This window comes from Equus przewalskii, chromosome 4 (genome assembly GCF_037783145.1).
Source record: "Equus przewalskii isolate Varuska chromosome 4, EquPr2, whole genome shotgun sequence".
NCBI lineage: Eukaryota > Metazoa > Chordata > Mammalia > Perissodactyla > Equidae > Equus > Equus przewalskii.
In genome coordinates this window covers 95983237-96004430 of record NC_091834.1, presented here as the reverse complement: position 1 = coordinate 96004430, position 21194 = coordinate 95983237, and the positions used below count along the sequence as shown (strand labels likewise).

Below are 21194 nucleotides of genomic sequence, written 5' to 3'. Positions count from 1 at the left end.
CCCCCTTCCCCTCCCCTCCCCCCCCGCCCCCCCCCCCCCCCCCCCGTTGAAAGAACTTCATGCAGACGGGTGTGGCCGGCCTTTTCACTTTATTGAAGTTGAACTGTTGGGGCCAGGGTAAGAAGGCCGTGGAGAGCACTAGAAGGCGCTAGACAGATCCCCTCGCGATGATGAAGGCCAGAGTGGGGAGTGCATCCCAAGGAGGGTGGGTCAGCGATGGTTGAGCAGCTCCCAGTGGCTAAAACCTACATCACAGCTGCAGCACGTGATTCCAGAAAATCTGGTGTTCTGTTGGGATCTGAGGAAGTAGGGCAGGGGTCCAGGTAAAAACCCCAGCCATCCGAGCGCAGGGGTGAGGCTGAAGCCATTCGAGGCACAGTGCAAGTGGCTCCAGTGCTTCGTAATAGGTGATTCAAGAGGGATCTTTAGATACTCCACCACCCCTCACCAAGAAGCTCACGTCTTATCTTTTTGACCCTCCTATCCACCCATTCTCAAAATCCCCCGGGGCAGTTTACACCTCTGCTTCCCAGTAGGATGAGATGCTGCCCTGGGGACTCCTCCCCACATGGAGCAGGGGTCCTCACAACTCGGATTAGCTTTGCACCTCTACGAGGTTAGGTATGTTCCTGGTCACACTCAGCCCACCCTCTCTGTGGACACAACTGGTCCCCTATTCTGTCTACATGAACGGGGTAACCCCTCACCAGCAGTTGTCCAAGACAGACTGAGAGATGCGCGGATGGCCCAGCTTCTGTTACGTTGTATTGAAAACACAATGGGCTTTGGGATCAGAAGAGGAGAGTTCAAGTCACTTATATGCTATTTACCAACATTATGTGCCTGTGCAAATTATCAAACTTCTTTGACCCCTGGAATCCTCATTTTTCCACTGAGGCTAATAATACATCATAAGGCTGGGAAGCCTAAGTGATCAAATAGAGGCAAAGCACCCAGGACGGAAGTGACATCGCTTTCCCTCAGACGTTGTTTTTCTTCTTCCTTCTCTAGGTTCTCTGGATCAGCTCTTCACCACACCCTCAGTCTAACTCTGGAAATAGTGAACAAGGGATAGGTGACCGAATGTTGCCTGAAGACTCAAATTGTGCCACCTACATCTCAACTGGGAAGGGATTACGATAGCCTGACTCCTTTCAGGGTTAAAGTCACCATTTGTGATGTCCAGGCAGAAATACAGTCCCTGACACATTGCAGGCACTGGGAAATATTGGTCAAATGAATCAGTGGGTCTGGTGCAGAGTTGGTATATCCTGGGAAAGTCTTTTAGGGGGGTGTCCAGTTGTTTTCATAGAAAACATTATCATCATCAGGGTGATCAAAGCTGACATCATAGGCAGGGGGTGGAGTAAGAGGCTCCAATGTGGGGATCCTCTGTAGGGTCACCAAGCTCTGCAGATCAGGAACAGTGGATGCAAATCGTGGTCCCCGAAGCCGAAGGCTGACTCTTCCAGGGCTTCCTGTGATTATAGACCCCTCTGAGCCCACTCGCCTTTCCAGTCTGGCTCTCATAGGCCCCTCTGGATGGCTAGGCTGTCCCTCCTCCAGTGCTGGGGCGATTACAACACTGTTGTAGGGGGGTGGTTGATCCAACTCTTGGGGGCAGCGCTGTGATTCTAACACCACGGCCTCTAAATAGGTCGGCACCTCAAAGGCTTCATTGTCCCTGAGGGAGGAGAAATAAGGTCATTGGTAGCTTCCTGAACAGAGCCCTTTCCCCTTTTCCTATCTTCTACCAACAGAAGACCCCTCTACTAGCCCCTGATCCCACCTCTCACTGATACCAGTGACAGAAGAAAGCAGAGACTGTATGCCTGAGAGACTAGAGGGACACAGGGAGAATGGGTCCACGGTATATGCCTCCAATCCTGCCCGCCCCTTAACTCACCGTGCATTGCCTGAGGCCCCCGGGCTCTGGGTCTGCATTGATGGTAACCCACAGTCCACAAAACAGACCAGGAGGCAGGCAAACAAGAAGAAGCCACCCAAGGTCAGAAAGAAATAAGCAATAGGGGCGGTGTCCGGCTGCATGCCCAGCAAAGCCAGCCCCAGGAGGAGGGAGGCGCAGCACAGGAAGACAAGCAGCTTCTTCAGTCTCCCCGAGAACTGGCTTGGCACCATGGCCCCTCCCCAGACTCCTGCAAAAAGACACACAGCTGTTGTGTCTAAACTAGCTCTTGGCATCGTGGCTGGGTCAGATTCCCAAGTAACCATATTAGACAGCTTTGTTTGGGTTTCAGGTTCTTCAATCTCAAATCAAATAAATGGCCAAAATAAATAACCTGCAGGGTCCCCGCCAGCTCTGTCATTCTCTCTAGGATCACACTGTTGTCCCAGGGTATCAGTGTGTGTGCGACAGCCAGGAAACTAGCCCAGGAATTCTGACTCCCAGCCCTCATGTGAATTTACTGCGTCGTGGCCCTGCCACCCTTCTTTTTCCTTCTCCCCTGCGGTCTTCCTTCTAGCTCTATCTTTCTACACCATCTAGGACCCAGTCCTGGGCGGGCCCTGCCTGGGGCCTCGGTGCTCACTGGCATCTCTGGAATCCAGGTGCTGGGCAGGTCCTGCCTTTTTTCCCCTGCTCCATTGCTCGCACTGGACCTCCACCCCCCACCTCCCCAGTCACAGGCCCTCAGTCTGACCCTGTTAGGGAGAGAAGGGGGAGGGAGCACCACTTACCCAGTCTGACCCCGTCTTCCCATTTCCTCCAGTCAGCCCATGCTTCAGTTGGTGGCAGAAAGTGCACAGAGATACAACAAAGCCACAGGAACACAACTACGTGGGAGAGAATCTTACAGACAATGGCCCAGGTAATTCCTGACCTCTCTACACCCCATATCTGCCAGGGTCCCCCACCTTCTAGCGGCTCTAACTCGGTAAACTCAGATTTCAAGTTTCCTGCCTGGAGTTACCACAGGGTCTGGGAGGCTGGTGGGGAGAAGCCTTGTTTTTCCTCTGCAACCAGCAGCAATGCCTAGGCAGCCCACACCCCAAAACCAGCCTGTCAGGAGTTCTCTGTACTCTGCATAGCAAGAAGTGGCGGACTCCAAAAAGGGGCCAGACCCCCTCCTTCCACCCTGGCCCCAATCCCATGACCCTCTGGCCCCTCTCACCAGCCTGAGGAGTTCCTCCCTCACCTGTCTCTGCCGGACTGGTCACAAGTAGGTTGGGGGGGGGAGCAGGAGACTGGGGGGGGGGGAGGAGGCGGAGCCCACTGGCCCCACCCTCTCTTCTGCCCGAATCCCTCAGTTCCTGCCCAGACTTCCTCCTCCCCTCTTCTGCTGCAGGCTGACCTCCTAGACTGCCCCACCTTGATTTTCCTGGGTTTTACTCACCCTACCCACCCCATGTAGAGCCTTAATGAGAGTGCTCCCCACCCTCATCCCCAGTGCTCTTTGTACTTAGGACCTGAGTTAAATTCACCTTTCCTTCTCCCTTCCTCTCAGTGCGCATTGTATTCTGAGTAGTTTGCCTCATATTGAGGTAATATATTTTGCGCCTGGGAGCAGAGACCAGGCTTATTTAATCTCTGTAGATCACGTGGTGTTTTGCACACTGAAAACACTGCTGTGGGCATGGAGTGATGTATCCTGCTTCCACTGCCAAAGTATGTTTTCTATGAATTCCTTGTTTTCTGCAGACCGGTAAGACGTGTTTGTGTGCCCGGTTAACTCTTGATTCTTCAAAATCCACCCCCGAGGTGCTGCCTGCTGCGGAGGCTGTCTCCACGTGGATCCACAGCATTCCTTCCTACCCTGTCCCAGCCTTTATCTGTTCTGTTTACTTATCTTTTTTCCACTGTGAGCTTCTCAAGGTGAGCGATTACTTTCAATCATCTCTGAATCCCTGAAACTAACACATATGTGTCCTGACACATAGCAGGTGCTCACTCAGAGTTGAATGCTTTTATAAGAAGGCTCCCATTTTCCTGGCCTCACCACACACTGGAGGGCCAGCACCCACTCTTTTCAACTGAGTCAGGCAGTAGGTCTGGGTGAGGCAGGTGCCAGGAGATGCAGAGTGGCTGGAGGCATACTTTGTCCTTGAGACCTAAAGAAAGCTGGACAAGACTGGGCTCTATGCCTTCAGAGTGTGTCACCAGTGGACAAACCCAATCCCAGGGACAGTTGAGGGGCACACCCAGGGCTGCTGCCACGGAGTATGTGCTGTGGAGCATGTATGTGGGGGGACATTTGGTGGGAGGGAAGGAAGGAGGATGAGTATGCCCGGCGTGGTGTGTGTGTGTGTGTGCAGTGGTGGGATGTCAGTGATGATTGTCTGACCCAGACTACTAGAGAGGAGAGAGAGATGTGTAAATGAGGTGTGTCTCGACTGGAAGTGGGAATGGAGAGGGAGGAGGGCTGGTTGTTATTTTCTTTCCACCAAATTCCTTCCTGTTCAGCTCATATGGGGAAAGTACACCTGGGATCAGAAGGATTTTGATCTACAGTTAATATATTAATAGAAGGAAATTGGCTAAGAGTTGTTGGTATGTCTGATAAGTAAGAGGGCTTTGTTAAAGAGTGAGTTCTAGATTGCAGGGGGAGGGTATAGGCTGAGAAGCAGGGGGGTCAAAGGCTGCGGGCCTGGAAGTCTGCAGTGTGAGAGGTTGTGCAGTCTGGGAGAGGTGGCACCTTTCTTGCGTAAGGCTCTTGGTTGCCAGGAGTGTGCACGAGAGAGACCTGCTAATTGAGAAAAGAGCTGGATCCAAGTCAGAGAGCTTGGGCTGCTGGCTAGCTGTGACCTTCAAAATATTCTCTATTCTAATAACTTTAAATAGATCTTCTAAACATTCCGTTTGTTAAAAAAAAATAAAACGTTACAAAATATTTAGAAGCTAAAGAAAAAATCATCCACAGTCTCATTTATCCTAACATGGCCATTTAAAATTTCTACATATTTCCTCCAGTCTGTCCACATACAAACCAGAACATACTTTGGTTAAGATCAGAGTGTATTCACCATTTCATATCTTTAAAAAATTTTAAACATTGTGTTGCATATAGTTCTTTTTTTTCCTCTTTTTTGTGAGGACGATTGGCCCTGAGCTAATATCTGTTGCCAATTGTCCTCTTTTTGCTTGAGGAAGATGGTCCCTGAGCTAACATTCAGGCCAGTCTTCCTCTACTTTCTGTATGGGACGCCACCACAGCATGGCTTGATGAGTGGTGTGTAGGTCTGCTCCCAGGATCTGAACCTGTGAACCCTGGGCCGCCAAAGTGGAGCGCGTGAACTTGACCACTATGCCACCAGGCTGGCCCCAGTTCACCTTTTGATATAGTCTTTGTTGTAGTGATATCTAACAGCCACATCATATTTTATTGAATGGATATACCATATTTGATTAACATACCTTTATGCTATGTTACTTAATAAGATTGAGTTTATTTTATTCAAATTTGTTTTGGTCATCAAAAATAATGCCTCAAGAGACAGAAAGTAGACTAATGGTCGCTAAGGGCCAGAGAGAGGGAGGAACAGGGAGTAACTGCTAATAAATTTCTTTTAGGGGTAATGAAAATGTTTTGAAAGTAGGTATTGGTGATGCTTGCATAACTCTGTGAATATACTAAAAATGAAGCCAACTCATTTGTATACGTTAAGAAGTTGAATTATACCTCTAGAAAGCTGTTTAAAAAATAATGCTACAGTGAACATATGTGTAGTTTTTCCTCTTTTTTAATTATTTCCTCCAGTTAAATTCTAAGAAATGTCATTATTGAGACAAGCAATGTGATGGTTTTTATTGCTTTGAAATATATTGCCAAACTGCTTCTCAAAGGTTTTACTGTCTCTTTTTCTTCATCAATTTAGTATCCTTAGCAAAATATGAATACACCACTTAATTCGGTTGTCACTCCACTTTCTACTTGCTTGCCTTCGACAAACCTTGCTCGAGGTTGGATCACCCCTCTCTGCCCACTATTCCCAGCTCAATTTGGGGGATCGTGGTGAAGGGAAGTGGGAGGTCAAGGGGAAAAGGGAGAAACAGAGATAGTTGACAGACTTCTGGTGAAGGGTGATGGATGTCTCCCACCATTTCCTTCTCTATGTCTCTGTATTTCTGTGATTTCGTGCTTCTGAATCTAGGTCTGCTTTATAGTTGACCTAGCAATAGGCATGGAGGTTTTTATGTGTACTGTTCACTGTGCTAAATACTTTACACAAATTAAGGAATTTAAAATACATATAGTGTAGTAAGAGATTGTTACTATTATTATGTGCATTTTATACGTGAAGTCAGAAACTTGAGGAAAATGTAGGGCTAATCAAGGGTAGGGTCAAGATTTGAACCTGCAGTTCCAGTACAGAAACCTGGCTCTTAACCACTCAATCACCCCACTCTCAAGACTCTTTTGGCTGTCAGAGTAATGATAAGTTAACAAAACACTTGTGACAGGCGAAGATCATTACTCTGGGCTTCCCTGGAGCACTGGTTACGTGCTATTTTCCCCCACTGTTTGGCATTTTAAGAAAAGGCTGCTTTTTAGATAGCAGAGGCAGCAAAAGAGAATATGAGAAGATAAAAAAAGGTTATTGACCTATAAGGCAAGATTGGGAAATTACGACTGCAGGCTCTGTAACAGGATGCTTATCTTTTATGAGCTAAATAAGACTGATTATAAAAGGTAATATCTTTAACGGAACATCTCTAGAATCCCGATGTGCCGTGACTACTTCTAAAAGGGTGTTGGTAGTAATATATATATATGTGCGTAGGAACAATTTGCCCACATCCACGATCTCATTTGTTCCTTAATAACAATCACATGGGGTAAGTCTGATTCTCATTTTTATGTTAAAGAGGAGGAAACCAGCTCAGAGAAATTACATGATTTATTTAGCCAGAACCAAACTCAGAACCTTGACCTTTTAACTCAGTTAAGAGTGTTTACCTCTGTGTTGGTTGCCTCACTCACGGCTCCTCCAAATGTGTAAGGAAGGTGGATACATGATTTGACATGAAGTAGGTCAGCAACGTTGGTATTTCTGGGATGGAAATGCTCCCAAAGAATCATAAATCCTCAAGTACGTAAGGATAAACATAAAGTATGTAAGGACACCTTATCATCACACCAACTAGCTGTAACTTGTACAAAGCTCACCGGTAACGTACTGAGTGAACAGAGGGGTTCAGGCTGTCACTCTTGTTCACATATTCAGCACTAGGCCACAGAAAGTGATTCTGGAATTTGAGAAATTGAGTGCACTTGTTGCCAAATGAAAAAAGAGCATTGTGTTTATTAGAAATACCTACAGATTGTGGCAGCAGGGTCCCACATGAATATGAGACCTAAATATGAGAAAACAGGGAGGCATTGTGGTTAATCACGTATCTTTTGGAGATGGCCAAACCAGGTTTCAAGTCTCAGTTCTACCACTTACCTTGGGTAAACACTTAACCTTCTGAGCTTCAGTTCCTAATTTATAAGTTGGTTAAAATAAGCCCAAGTTTATCACCCCTTTCTCCCCATGCTCCTCCAACCTGGTTATGATCTGTGAGCTGCAGCCAAAGCCAGAGTCGAGGTCTGAATGTAAAGGGCACACCTGTGTGGGACCAGCAGGGCCACCATCCTGTCACTGGGACTTGATTTCACTGTGGAGCATTTGTAACTTACAGTAGTCCCCTCTTATTTGCAGGGGATATGTTCCAAGACCCCCAGTGGATGCCTGAAGCTGCACATACTATCGAACCCTATTTATACTATGTTTTTTCCTATACATACAAACCTATGATAAAGTTTAATTTATAAATTAGGCATAGTAAGAGATTAACAATAATAACTAAGAATAAAATAGAAGAATTATAACAATATACTATAATAAAACTACCATAGATATTAGCAACCTCAGCGTGATTTTCTTTTATTTCCTTATTAAGTTGAGAACTTTCACCTTTTCACTTAAAGGAAGCACTTTACGGCTTCACTTTGGCATATCTGAATTGCCAGCATCACTACTCTGGTGCTTTGGGGCTATTACTAACTAAAATAAGGGTTACTTGAACACAAGCACTGCAATACCGCGAGAGTCAACAGTCGATCTGATAACAGAGATGGCTTCTAAGTGACTAACGGGCAGCTAGTGTAAATAGCGTGGTTACACTGGACAGAGGGATAATTCACGACCTGGGTGGGACAGAGCTTTACAGCATGAGCTTTCATCATGCTACTCAGAATGGCACGCAGTTGAAAACTTATTAATTGTTTATTTCTGGAATTTTCCATTTAATATTTTCAGATCAAAATTGACCACAGCTAACTGAAACCTCAGAAAGCGAAATTACAGATAAGGGGGGACTACTGTACATTGTACATAGCCCTGTGCTAATCTATAAGATTATCTACCCAGGAAATGTAACACTTTTGATTTTGGTCTCCACGATTTTCTGAGGTGGATGGAGAGATGATACCGATAGGAAGGAGTTAAATAATGATTAAGGACAGGATCCGGGCAAGTATCAACGTGTGGATATTAACAAATTTTTAAAAACAGAAAAATTAAAGATATAGATTACTAAAAATAATTATTTTAGTTAATTAAAAAATAATCGATACTCGTGGTGTAAATTTCTACAGTTAAAAAAGATTATAGTAAAAAGTAAGTCTTCTTTATACCCCAAAGCCTCGGTCTCTTAGTTCCCTTTCCTAGAGACAACTACAATTTCCCAACTTTTTCTGGGTAGCCCCCAGAGAGAACTTGACTATGCAAATGTAATACAATCAGTCTCCTTTCTTTATACACATGGGAGCATGCCATAGATACTGTTTTATATTTTGCTTTTTCTATTTAACAACATGTGTTGAAGATTATTCTTATCAATATGTATGGGTCAGCACATATAGACCATTTTATTATGAATTCTTAAAAACATACAGAAAAGAAATTTACAGTGAACACCCAGGTACACACCACCTATGTTCTACAATTAATATTTGACCATATTTGCTTTTTTACATATCTATCCATCTATCGATCGCTTTACCCATCCATCAATGTATATCTTATTTTTTGATAGATTTCAAAGCAAGCTGCAGGCATCAGCACACTTCTACCTAACTACTTCGGCATGAATAAAAGTAACTAGAGTTAAATATTAGTTTACAGTTAACATTTTTCTTTTGAAGCAAAATTTTTGCACAGTGAAACACACAGATTTTAAATGGACCATTCCGTGAATTTGGATAAAAACTTACACTGGTATAACCCAAACTCCAATCAAGATACGAAACATTACTATCACCCAGAAAGTTCCATCATGCTCCTCCCCAGTCAACCCCATAGGCCACTATTGTTTTGATTTCTTTCCATCTATTATACTCTTTTTAAAAAATAGTTTCTATTTTATGGAACAACCATTAATTTATTTAATGACTCTCCAACTGATAACCATTTAGATTGTTTCCAGGATTTTGCAATTAACGTATTTCTATATATGTCTTTATTCACATGTATCAATCGGAAAAATTCATAAAAGTGAAGTTTCTGGTAGATATCATCAAATTGCTCTTGACAGGAGTTATAAAAATTCACACTCGCACCCACATTCAGGAGTACTTGTTTCCTCACACCCTGATCAACAGCAGGTTATCAAACTCGGATTCAATAAATTTTTTATCGTTCGCTTGCTATGTGGGACCCTCTCGGGTATGTAGAGTAGATTGGATAGGAATCTCACTCTCAAGGAGCTTGCTGCCCAAAGAGGAAAGACATGTCCATAACTGACTGTGAGACAAGGTACAAAGTGCTGCTGGGGTTCAGAGGAGAGACTTCGTGCTGAGAAGGGTGGAGACCAGGAATGCATCGTGGATAAGAGTGGGGTTTGTTTACACTGCTTTGACATCCCTCTCATTATTAGGCATAGAGTAGACAATAAATACTTGTGTCATTTCCTGTTAGTGAATACCTGGTGATTTAATGATTCATGATCTTTTGACTCCTTGATCCTCTGTCAGTTGCCTACCCCTGCCCACACATGCCCTTTTCCCGTCTTTTTCAGTCTGGCATCAGTTTGAGCCAGCCATGGCCTTGAACATGGGCTTGGTGGAAGAGGGAATTGGTCTGATCCAAGCCAGGTTTTAATTTTCTCCACTCCCCAGTGAAGACCTTGAAGGAACTCTCTAGGCCGGGATTAAGGGCCTGGAGAAGCCAGGAGTGGACGGTCCAGTTGGCCTCCCAGCTTCCAGTCCTCTCTTACCCTGGGGTCCAAGTGGCTACCTCTTGCTGCTTCCACTTTTGCCTATACCTGGGAATTGTACTCAGAGGAAGGGCTGTGATTACTCTGAGAAGGAGAATGATGACTAATGGGCCCAAACTCCTCCACCTGGACTCCTACTGTCTCTCTCAACCTCCCTGTCTCCCCAGCAGCATCATTTCTTCCAGTCTCCATTCAACTTTTCTACTTTGTAACTTTATCCATCTCTCATTTGACCTTGTTATCTCTTTCTTCTTTTTGCTACTCTTGGGGCCCAGGGCATGCCACCCCAAAATATCCCACAAGGGAATACTGAGTACTTTGAATTAAAATTACTTGAGAAGAAAAACGGGCATTCTGCCCCTCCTGTCTCTGTTCCCCTTGAGAGCAGGAAATAAATCTCCATGTGAAACGTGCTCTCCCTGCATCCTGATCCCCAGAGCTGGTGGACTCAGGGCTGAGAATCTGCATAAACAAACCGAATTTACTGCTTCAAGCCTAAACTCTGCTTCAGTTCCCCACTTATTATAGACGTTGTCTAAGTTTCTTTGTCCTGTCATTCCTCACAAATGTGTTATTTCTTTGTGTAAAAGATATATATACTGCCTGCTTTGTTCACTCTCTGAGCATCATTTCTCTATGATCTCCAGTGTGTATGTATTAAACTTGGTTTTTCTGCTGTTAATCTGTCTTGTGTCAATTTTATCATTAGTCCAGCATCAGAACACAGGAAGGGTCGAAGGGGGGTATTTCTCCCTCCCTGACACCACCTCTGTCTCCTTTTTCCCTTCTACCACTCGCTTTCTTCTCTTTTCTTTGTCCCATTTATTTGATAAGCATTTACCTAGCATGTATTATGTGGTTACAGGATCAGCAATGACTACATAATTTGTGGGGTCCAGTGCAAAATGAATATGCAGGACCCCTTGTTCAAAATTATTAAGAATTTCAAGACAGAGACAGCAAAGCATTAAACCAGGTGTGAGACCCCGTGTTAGAACTTGGGTTGCATGGGGCCCGCCCAATGGCGCAGCAGTTAAGTTCGCACGTTCCACTTTGGTGGCTTGCGGTTCGCCAGTTCAGATCCTGGGTGCAGACCTACGCACCACTTGTCAAGCCGTGCTGTGGCAGGTGTCCCACATATGAAGTAGAGGAAGATGGGCACAGATGTTATCTCAGGGCCAGTCTTCCTTAGCAAAAAGAGGAGGATTGGCGGCAGATGTTAGCTCAGGGCTAATCTTCCACAAAAAAAAAGAAAAGAACCTATGTTGCAAATCCATGAAGGTAACCTTGTGTGCAGAGTACTGTGGGGATATGGTGAAAATATGTAATATCACAGAGTCACAATCTCATTGTATTCTCTTTTAAAAACATTTCTATCATGGAAATATCCCAACACATGTAAAAAGAAGGATAATATAATGAACTCTCCTTGTACCCATCACATTGCTTCAACAACTATCAATATTTTGCCACTCTTGTTTCATCAATTCCGTCCACCTCTCCTGCCTCTTAAAAGGCATTGTGCCACTTCTGCCCTAAATATTTCAGGATGCAATTCCAACTCATAAGAACTTTTTTATTCACAGCCACCCTGCCATTATCACACTTAGTGAACTTAACATTAATTCCTTAATATCACCTAATACCTAGTCTATGTTATTATCCACCAATTGTCTCAAAAATGTGTTCTTACAGTTTGTACTTTTTTTTTTTTTGCTGAGGAAGATTGGCCCTGAGCTAACATCTGTTGCCAATCCTCTTTTTTTTTTTTTTTTTTTGCTTGAGGAAGATTACTCCTGAGCTAACATCTGTGCCAATCTTCCTCCACTTTCAATGTGGGTTGCCACCACAGCATGGCTGATGAGTGGTGTAGGTCTGCACCCAGGATCCGAACCCCGAATCAGGACCTGCAAACTCAGGCCACTGAAGCAGAGTGTGCTGAACTTAACCACTACTCCATCAGGCCAGGCCCTGTGTACATTCTTTCAAAATCTGTTATTAAAAATGATATGGAAACTTCTCAAAACAATCCAATTAGGAAATGAGCAAAAGAAATGAACAGATACTTCACTGAAGAGGATGTACAAATGGTAAATAAGCAAACAAAAAGATGTTCAACATCATTAGCCCTTAGGGAAATGCAAATTAAAATCACAATAAGACATCACTATACTCCTATCAGAAAGGCCAAAATAAAAAATAGTAATAAAACCAAATGCTGGCGAGGATGTGGAGAAACTGGATTACTCATGCATTACTAGTGGGAAGGTAAAATGGCATGGCCACTCTGGAAAAATACTGCAGTTTCTCACAAAACTAAAGAGGCACTTACCATATAACTGAGCAATTGCACTCCTGGGCATTTACTCCAGGGAAGTGAAAACTTGTATGCACATAAAAAGCTAGACATGAATGTTCATAGCAGCTTTTTTTTTTTCCTGAGAAGGTTGGTCCTGAGCTAACATCTGTCGCCAATCTTCCTCTTTTTGTTTGAGGAAGATTGTTGCTGAGCCAACATCTGTGCCAATCTCCCTCTATTTTGTGTGGGATGCTGCCACAGCATTACTTGATGAGCGGTGCTAGGTCAGTGCCAGGGATTCGAACCTGTGAACCCTGGGCCACTGAAGTGGAGCACAAGAACACAACCACTACACCATGGGGCCAGCCCTTCATAGCAGCTTTATTTGGAATAGCCCAAAGTGGAAACAACCTAAATGTCCTTCGACAGGTTAACCAAACTGTGGCACCTCCATGCCATGAAACACTACTTAGCAATAAAAAGAACAAAGGACCGATATATGAAGCACCTTGGGTGGATCTCAAGGGAATTATGCCGAGTTACGCCCATCTGATTCCATTTATACGGTATTTTTGAAATAACCAACTATATGAAGAGCAGATTAGTGGTTGCCAGGGGTTAGGGAAGTGGGGAGAGAAGGAACTGGCTGTAGCTACAAAAGGGTGGAATGAGGGATTCTTATGCTAGAAATGTTCTGTCTTGACTGTGGTGGCGGTCACAGGAGTCTACAGGTGATAAAATTATATGGAACTAAATACAGACACACAAATGAGTGCACATAAAACTAGTGAGGTCTGAATAAGTTTGATGGGCGGTATCAATGTCACTTTCCTGGTGGTGGTACTGCACCAGTTATGCAAGATGTCACCACTGGGGAAACTGGTTGAAGGGCGTACGGCATCTCTGTGTATTATGTCTGACATCTGTGTGTTAAAAAATACAGACGTTTCCGGGAGCACACAAAAAACTGGAGAGTAGGAATGCGAGTGTGAAAGGGGACACTTGAATTTTCACTTGACAGCTTGCTCTGTTTTTTTGCTTTTGTTTTGTTTGTTTGACCACGTGCATGCATTACTTTTTTGTTGTTGTTGCCAATTACCACTGGTGTTTTGGCTCTGTAAAAAAATATCACTTGTCGAAATTTTACCTAAGAAGCTTGTATTTTGGAAGCATAATGTTATTTGGTAAGCTTGGAATTTGAACTAGAGTGTAAGAAAGTGGTTCAGGATTCAATTCTGAATACAGATGTAATTGCTAATTTTATATCACATTACAACTGTTGATCAGAAGGGGAAGAGAGGAAGAAACTAATAAGTATGAAACTCTCTTTGGATTAGAAGAAAAGAGTGTTCCTTTATTTTAAAAAACACGGCTGCATTTGGGGGCTTATTCCTTTCTTGATGTGATGCTTAATTTTATGTGTCATCTTCACTGAGCTAAGGGATACCCAGATAGCTGATAAAACATCATGTCTGGATGGTCTGTGAGGGTGTTTCCAGAAGATTAGCATTTGAAGGGTAAACTGTGTGGGTTGGCATCATCTAATCCATTGAGGGCTGGGATAGAAAAAGGCAGAGGAAGGGCGAATTTGCTCTCTCTGCTTTAACTGAGACATCCATATTCCGCCCTCAGCCATTGGAGCTCCTGGTTCTCAGGCCTCTGGACTCAGCTTGGACCAACACCACCAGCTTTCCTGGGCCCCCAGCTTGCAGAGGGCAGATCGTGGGACGTCTCAACCTCCATGATCATGTAAGCAATCCCTTATAATCTCTTTCTGATTTCATGATATATCTATAAATGTCCTGTTTGTTCTGTTTCTTTGGAAAACCCTGACTAATACACTCATTTTTGGATTCTATTTGGCAGACGGAGTTCAGAGATTATACTCTAGATCATGTGTGTAAGGATTAGTCTAGAAATTGTCTCATTCCTCCAAAGAAGATTAAATTCTGCTATTGGATTAGGAAAATAGGATGCTAGAGTCTTTGAAGAAGACAGGGCAGAGCTGGGAAATATGCATCCATGATAAGAGATTATCTGACATTAGCCTGGGATAAGATTTAGGATTAAGTTAGACAGTTGATACGTTTAGAAAACAACAGGAAGGATGCACAATTGTTCCTAAATGTGAATCTACAAATCCTTGTATTTTTTTATCTACATATATATCTTTTTGTTTATCAGAATGATCATTTAATAAATTATATAAATAAAATGGAGACATTTTGAGATATTTTATTCCAGGGTTAATATAATAATGTCCTCTGTAATGTAATAAATTTTTATAGATCAAGACATAATTAAGATCATACTATATATAGCTTCATCTTTTTTTCCAATCAATATTATATCCTAAGAATTTCCAATGTTCTTTAAAATTCTTCACTAATACAATTTTTGATGGCCATGAAACATTGCATCCTGGATGTACCATAATTTATTCAAGCATCCTCCTACTGTTAGATATTTAAGTTATCTGATGTTACAAATAATGCTGAGGCAAGCATCTTTATTCATAAAACTTTGTCCCCACTCACCACATTCTAGGCGGCTTTGATACATGAGAAGTTACAATTTGTTTTAATTTGCACTTATGTTTCTTAAGACTGGAGATACTCCTATATTTTTATTTTATATTAGCTGTAAATGTCACGAAATCTCCTTTGAAGGAGAGAGTGTTTATTTGGAGAAGTACTTCTGGCATTACATCACAGATAAGGCAAGTCAGGATGATTTGAAATCCTAGAGTACACTGGAATAATGGAACAGAGGAGGAAGACAGGAAGTAATGGGGGACAACAGGGGAAAGTGGGATATGAGTAGAGAAAGAGCCAGAGGGAGGGAGCAAAGGGAAGATGGCATCCCCTCCTAAAGCGCCTCAGCCACTGAAGGCTCCACACCTGGTTCCCAGCAAGTGTCCAATGGTGCTTTCAGCTTCTGAACAAAGAGTATTCTTAAAGAGGTCCAAACACTATTGAAACACAATGTATTCTGATTATTGCAGTGGGTGCAGATGGAGGCAGGACTTTGGATAAATAATTGGGGGAGTGGGAAAGCTATAGGTCTGTGTGAGAGGAACAGGAGTTACACTAGGCCAGGGAGAGGCCTGGGGCTTTCTCAGGATCTGCACCGTGGGTGGGAGGTGAGCCGCTCCCCGAGGCCATGGCAATTCCAGCTGGTCCCCCTGCACCATCCCTGGTTCTGCCAGTCAGCATAGCTGGACCTGGTTTAAATACCTGGGCGCAAGCTCAGTCTTGCTCTGGTTCCCTCCAGTCTTCACTCCCACAGGGCCTCTGGTCCCAGCGCCTTCTCAGGCACTGTGGCCCGTTCAGAAGACAGTAAAAGCCAAATTGGTTAGCTGCAAGATCCACTTGGCTTAGTCATCTGTCCGTGACAGAGGCACCTGGGGAGTTTCTGTAGAAGAGAGAGAGGGACTGTTTCCTGTTCCTTCCACGCAAGCTGCCTGCAGCTGCTGCTGCTTCTCAAACATCTAGAGTGGATAGGATATGACTGCAGGACAGAACAAGAACGCACAAACACCAGTGAAGACACAGACCCAGGAATATTATGCCTAATGGCATTAGGTTTATTTTGTGGGAAAGCAGAGCTTGAGGCTCTTGAAAGGCACTAGTGAGACACAGAAGTAAGAGCAGCCATGAAAGTTGCACCGCTCAGCCCTCCCTGCCTCCCCCAGGGCCACACAGGCACCTCTATTACACAGGGAAACTGTCCCAGTACCCCACAGTGGAGGAGGAGTTGGCAGATGGTCTGCTTTTTTATACCAATAGTTTTGCTTCCTCTGGGCATCCTTTAAAGTCTGGCATTTATGGCTGGAGGCACTGGGCCCATCCACTTCTCTCCTGGATGGAGAAAATCACTCAGGTCAGAGGCTGGCCCCACCAGCCCCCAGTGGTTTTCCAGGATGAGCTCTGCCTGGTTTTAAGGTACAGAAGGTTTCCTTCTCTCCTATGGGGATGAAGGTGACCCCTCCCCATTCAATCTCAAGCACCCCTTTGTCTGTATGAGGCTTGATTGTTGGAAATGCCTAGAACATTATTTGCCTTGAATCTGTCCTTCTGGTCAACTGATATAGTGCAGGTAGGGTTGCGGTCAGGGGCAGCACACTGTGAACCTGTAACTTACCCAGCAAGTATGCCAGCAACTCCATCCGGTCAGAGCCAAACAGCATGTGGGTTTGGCCATCCAGGTGGACCACAGTGATGGGCAGACCAAAGGCCTGGAGAAAGCAGTTACAGTGCAGGGAGGAAGGTGACGGAGCAGCTGTTTATTAGGCTGGGGTTGAAGGCTGCGAGTCAATACTTGTCTAAGGTCATATCAAAGCAGCCAGAGGTGTTTGATAAGAGGTTCCATGGCTCTAAGGAGAGTTTTCTGTTTCTAACTCTCAGATGCTCTGTCTCTGCTCTCACCATCTGTCTCCTTCCTTTCCTTTCCTTGGGATCAGGGACAGGAAGGGAGAGGATGATGGTTGTCTGGAGAGCTCGGGGAGCAGCCTTTGGACAGGAGTGTGGGGACACAGCAGAGATTCTCAGACTGTCTTAGCACTGGGATTGGGGATACATAGAAAAATTTGCTCACCCCATATTTGCAGGCTGCCTCAGTGGTCTCCTTGAGCTGGTTCTTCACCTGTGGTGTTGAGATCTTTCCCAGAAGTCCTTGGGCTTGTGCCATGGACATGCCAGCCTTCTCTGCAGCCTGAGGGGATGTGGGAGGGAACACAACTGTCTGCATTAGCAAGGGCGGGGGGGGGGGGGGGGACCCAGGAGAAAACTCTGGTCTTTTTATTTTCTGTCCCCAAGTGTTCCTGGCAATGCCTTTATCAAGCATGAGTGGGGGTCTATCCTTGCTCAGAGAGGCTATTTTCTTCCTTTAAAATCTTGAGATTGGTAGAAAGAGCAGGTGGCAAAGAGTCATAGTTACAGAAACTTAACGCCAGAGGGCATCTTAGAGACCAGCTTTGTGACATCTTCATGAACCAATGAGACTGAAGTCCAGAGGCGGTACATGACTTGGTCAGCATTAAAGAGCTTGTTAGTAGCAGAGCCAGTGCTGGAATCCAAGTCCCCCGAAGTGAACGCCTTGATTCTTGCCTTCCTACTTCTCAGAATCCCTGATTATCTTCTGCTTTTCTGAATCAGGGGCTGGGCTCTAATTCCCATGGAATTTCCTGAGGACTTTTGAGCAGGGCACACAGCTAATGGCCACCTGCCTGGCTTCAAGAGGACGAGAAAGGCTTCAGTTTGGGGATGGTTGGTATAGTTTGGGATCAGTGGTTCTCAACTTTGGCTGAACATTAGAATCTCCTGGGGGAGCTTTAAAAATCCCAATTCGCAGGCCATCCCCTAGAACAATTACTTTGGAATGTCTGGAGGACAGCGCTCACGTGCTCCAGGTGTTTTTAATATACAGCCAAGGTTGAGAACCCATGGTCAGCCAAGGCTGACCCCCTCAATCTGGAGGGGAAACCTAGAGTTACGCAGTGCATTCGGATGACACAATATCTTTCATTTGGCTAAATGAGAGGACTGTGTCCCAGACCAAATGTTCAACAACATGGGAATGGTTAAGTAAACAAAAATAGGTCCACTGAATGGAATGCTATGTAGAAACCAAGAATTATACTTTCAAAGAGCTTAAAATGGCATGGAAAATGACTGTTAATACTGAAGAGAAAAGGCAAGCCTATGCATATACTTTGCAGGGATAAAAGCACTGGAGGATATACTGGCCCTTCTTTGTACGTTTAACTTTTTTTCTGATTTGCCATTTTATATATTAAATTTGAATATGCCTCAACTGTCTTTGGTAAACTGAAGGGAAAATATGTTTTGAATTTCCTGACTTAATCCTGAAGAAAAATCTACTTTTTATACCCTCTGTTTATGGCTGGCATACATTTCAATGTTTTGAACTATTTCCATTTGTTCTCACTCAGACTTCTCCATAATTCTGGCTTGAGTCCGTTCTCTTTTTGTCTTCTTCAAGCCTATGTTTAAGGTCTCCAGCTGTCTACTTGGATGTGTTGGTGAGGTTTGTGTTGGAGTCTTTGGGGCCAAGACTTGCCAATACTTCAACTCTCCACATCTGGAGGTGCCAACATTTATCATCTCTCTCCCACCGACTTCTTTCGTCAAATAAATTCTACCCATGTAGAATTTTGCACTCTCCCTTTCAACCATGAGATATTCTTTTGAGAGTCCTCTTGGTTCCAACCTTTCGGTAATTTGGCTCCTCAAACACATCCTTTCTCCCCAAATAACTCTGACCTCTTCCACCCAATAAGAAAACTATGTCCTCTCCACCCTCAAATGCCAACTGTTCTCAGATTCCCTATGAGAATAGTGGGGGCAGAGCCAGGACACTCACAGCCAGGATGCTCTGAGGCTCCGTGATGTCTTCATCCTGGGAAGAAGAGGACACTCAGCAGGAAGCGGGTGGTGAGGTGAGGGGTGTGATGGAGGACAGGAGGTCTGTGAACACTAGGGGAGGGGAGAACCAGGGCTCTGGAAAAGGGCCTAGAAGAGGGTCACCAAGTCATCCAGAGTCTCCCAAGTGGGTTCCTAGAGCCCTGCCCTCACCCGAGACCAGACGCGCATCCACAGTTCCCTGGACACTTTCTCCAGCACCTCAGGGTGCTCCAAGTTCACAGCAGTGAGGAATCGCATAGCTGACAAACTTCCTGTGGGGCAGAGGCATTCAGAGGTAGGGCTCCTCTAGCTGGACTCCCATGGAGGACGGGCTCTTCCTTACTGCTTCTGAAACGCCCCAGAGCTCCAGCCCTCAGCCTCCCACCCAAGTTTGTTATAGCTGATTTGTCCTGCTCTTTCTCCCCTTCTGTCCCCACAACCTTCTGCTCACTCAACTCAGATCCTCCATTTTCCCAAGGTTTGTTTCATTTAATGTAGTCGTGCAGCCCCTCCTTCCTGGGCCTACACTCTCCAACTTCCCTGCCTTCCACTTGATACGACATCTGTATCCCACTCTCTTCACCTTTTTCAAGGATAACAGAGAAGAAATCCTTGGGGAACTGGATGGGAACCTGGATATGTTGTCTCAGGAGCCTAATGTCTCTTGCCAAATACTTGGCTTTGCGGGGAAGCAAAGCTGGCGGCTTGTTTCCTGGAAGTGGAAAGGTGGGCACAGTGCTGAGATGACCTAAGGGTCCCAGGCTTGGGGGACCCTACCTGGGTTTTGGGCAGAGGGCAAATTACTAGCTGCTGGTGCCAACGTAAAGACCCAGTTGAGGGTACCCCCCCATCCCTGCCCCAAACGCTGCTGCCTTTATACCACTGTCTTTCATGATCCCTGAAATGAGGCTGGGGCGCAGGTGCAGGTTGATGTTCCAGATGTTCTTGTACCGGCACAGGATCTGCAGGAGCAGAGGTGAAGATCCAGAGCCATTGTATAAGGAGGAAAGAGAGAAAATGCCTGAGGGAACAGAAGGGTGTCTCACAGCCCACCGCTGATTAGCCAGAGGCTCTAAACGCAGAGCAGGGGTTATGCGGGCACCCTAAGTTGTTTGGTTTGAAATGGCGAAACTCTTCACTCCTAGAAATCGATCCTTGGATCTTTGCTCTGTGGACGGTTTCCATCTGTTCTGCACTCCACCCTCCAAACTGACATGGGAGGGCCGAGAGGTGTCAGCGCCAGGGATTTTTCTGTGATTCGTTGGAGCAACCCCTCTTCTTCCAAACGCTGTAAGAAACCACTGCCTAAGGATATAACGGCTCGACCGAGAGCCAGCGACTGTACCCCGTTTATAAACCACAAAGTGACCTTTAGCCCTGGCCCTCCATCTGCTTGTCCTAAACGCCATCGGGCAGCTCCAGGAATTTCACGAGACCGCAGTCCCTGCGCCCTGTGCCCTGCGCTCGCTCTTCCCACTGCCCTCGCCCTCCAAGCCCCGGCCGATGCGGCTCCCCCGGCGTCACCTCGAAGCCCAGCCAGGAGTAGGGGGACAGCACATCATAGAAGAGCTCCACGGTCCGCGGTAAGGCCTCCATGCTGCAGCCGGGGGAGGCGAAGCGAGCGGCTAGCGGAAGGGCGGCTGCGCGCGCTTGCTTTTTCTGGAGCGCGGCGGTCCCGCCCCCGCCTTCGCCGCGCAGCCTAGCGGGGGAGAGCCGCCCCGCAGGCTCCGGCGGGCGGGGGGGCCCCGAGCGCGGCTGCCGGCTGCCGGGCTGCGTCGGGGTCTCTTGGGGAGCGCGGTGGTGTGATCACCCGCGCATCTCGCAGTGACTGCCCGCCCTGGGGTGGCGTCGGGGGCAAAAGAGGGTGGTTTGAGACGCATGCTGCGCCTTTGGTAAGCCCCTCCACCTCTCTGAACCTCAGTTTCCTCATCCCTGATAAAAATGAGGGATACGTAATGACACCCCTTACCTCATGTAGAGTTGTGAGGAGTGAAAGGACTCTGATACACGTTAGTTATTAGTGTTACTTGGCAGTTGCGTGAACTTCCTGGGACTGGGGCAGAGTAAGAAGTGCCCAAATTGTGCACTTTTTGTATTTCTCAGAGTTTAGCACAATGCTGGACCATATTTGATAATCAATACATATTTTGTGAGTGAGTGAAGGAGAGAGCGAGGCTTCGCTGGAACCGATAATTGGAGGGATAATGGCGAATGGTCTGCCCTACTTATATTTGCAAATATGCCTTATTGTCTT

The 21194-nt window shown here is 45.6% G+C and overlaps 2 protein-coding genes across 3 annotated transcripts; both read right to left on the bottom strand.

The window, feature by feature from the left end:
* Positions 1-72: 72 nt before the first annotated feature.
* Positions 73-3175, bottom strand: TMEM139 (transmembrane protein 139). Its single transcript, XM_070616648.1, has 4 exons — positions 3156-3175; positions 2698-2793; positions 1907-2156; positions 73-1684 (listed from the first exon to the last, which is right to left on the bottom strand). The coding sequence occupies exons 3-4, from the start codon at positions 2137-2139 to the stop codon at positions 1285-1287; spliced, it is 633 nt and encodes a 210-aa protein (XP_070472749.1). The 5' UTR covers positions 2140-2156; positions 2698-2793; positions 3156-3175; the 3' UTR covers positions 73-1284.
* Positions 3176-16078: 12903 nt separating this feature from the next.
* On the bottom strand, positions 16079-20784 carry GSTK1 (glutathione S-transferase kappa 1). 2 transcript variants are annotated; one of them, XM_008537945.2, is made up of 8 exons: positions 20465-20784; positions 19821-19902; positions 19524-19652; positions 19112-19212; positions 18900-18935; positions 17112-17228; positions 16659-16752; positions 16079-16375 (listed from the first exon to the last, which is right to left on the bottom strand). In XM_008537945.2, the coding sequence occupies exons 1-8, from the start codon at positions 20534-20536 to the stop codon at positions 16326-16328; spliced, it is 681 nt and encodes a 226-aa protein (XP_008536167.1). In that variant the 5' UTR covers positions 20537-20784; the 3' UTR covers positions 16079-16325. The 2 variants fall into 2 exon arrangements, with proteins under 2 accessions (XP_008536167.1, XP_008536168.1); XM_008537946.2 differs by lacking the exon at positions 19524-19652 and having other exon boundaries at positions 20465-20629.
* Positions 20785-21194: the final 410 nt, after the last annotated feature.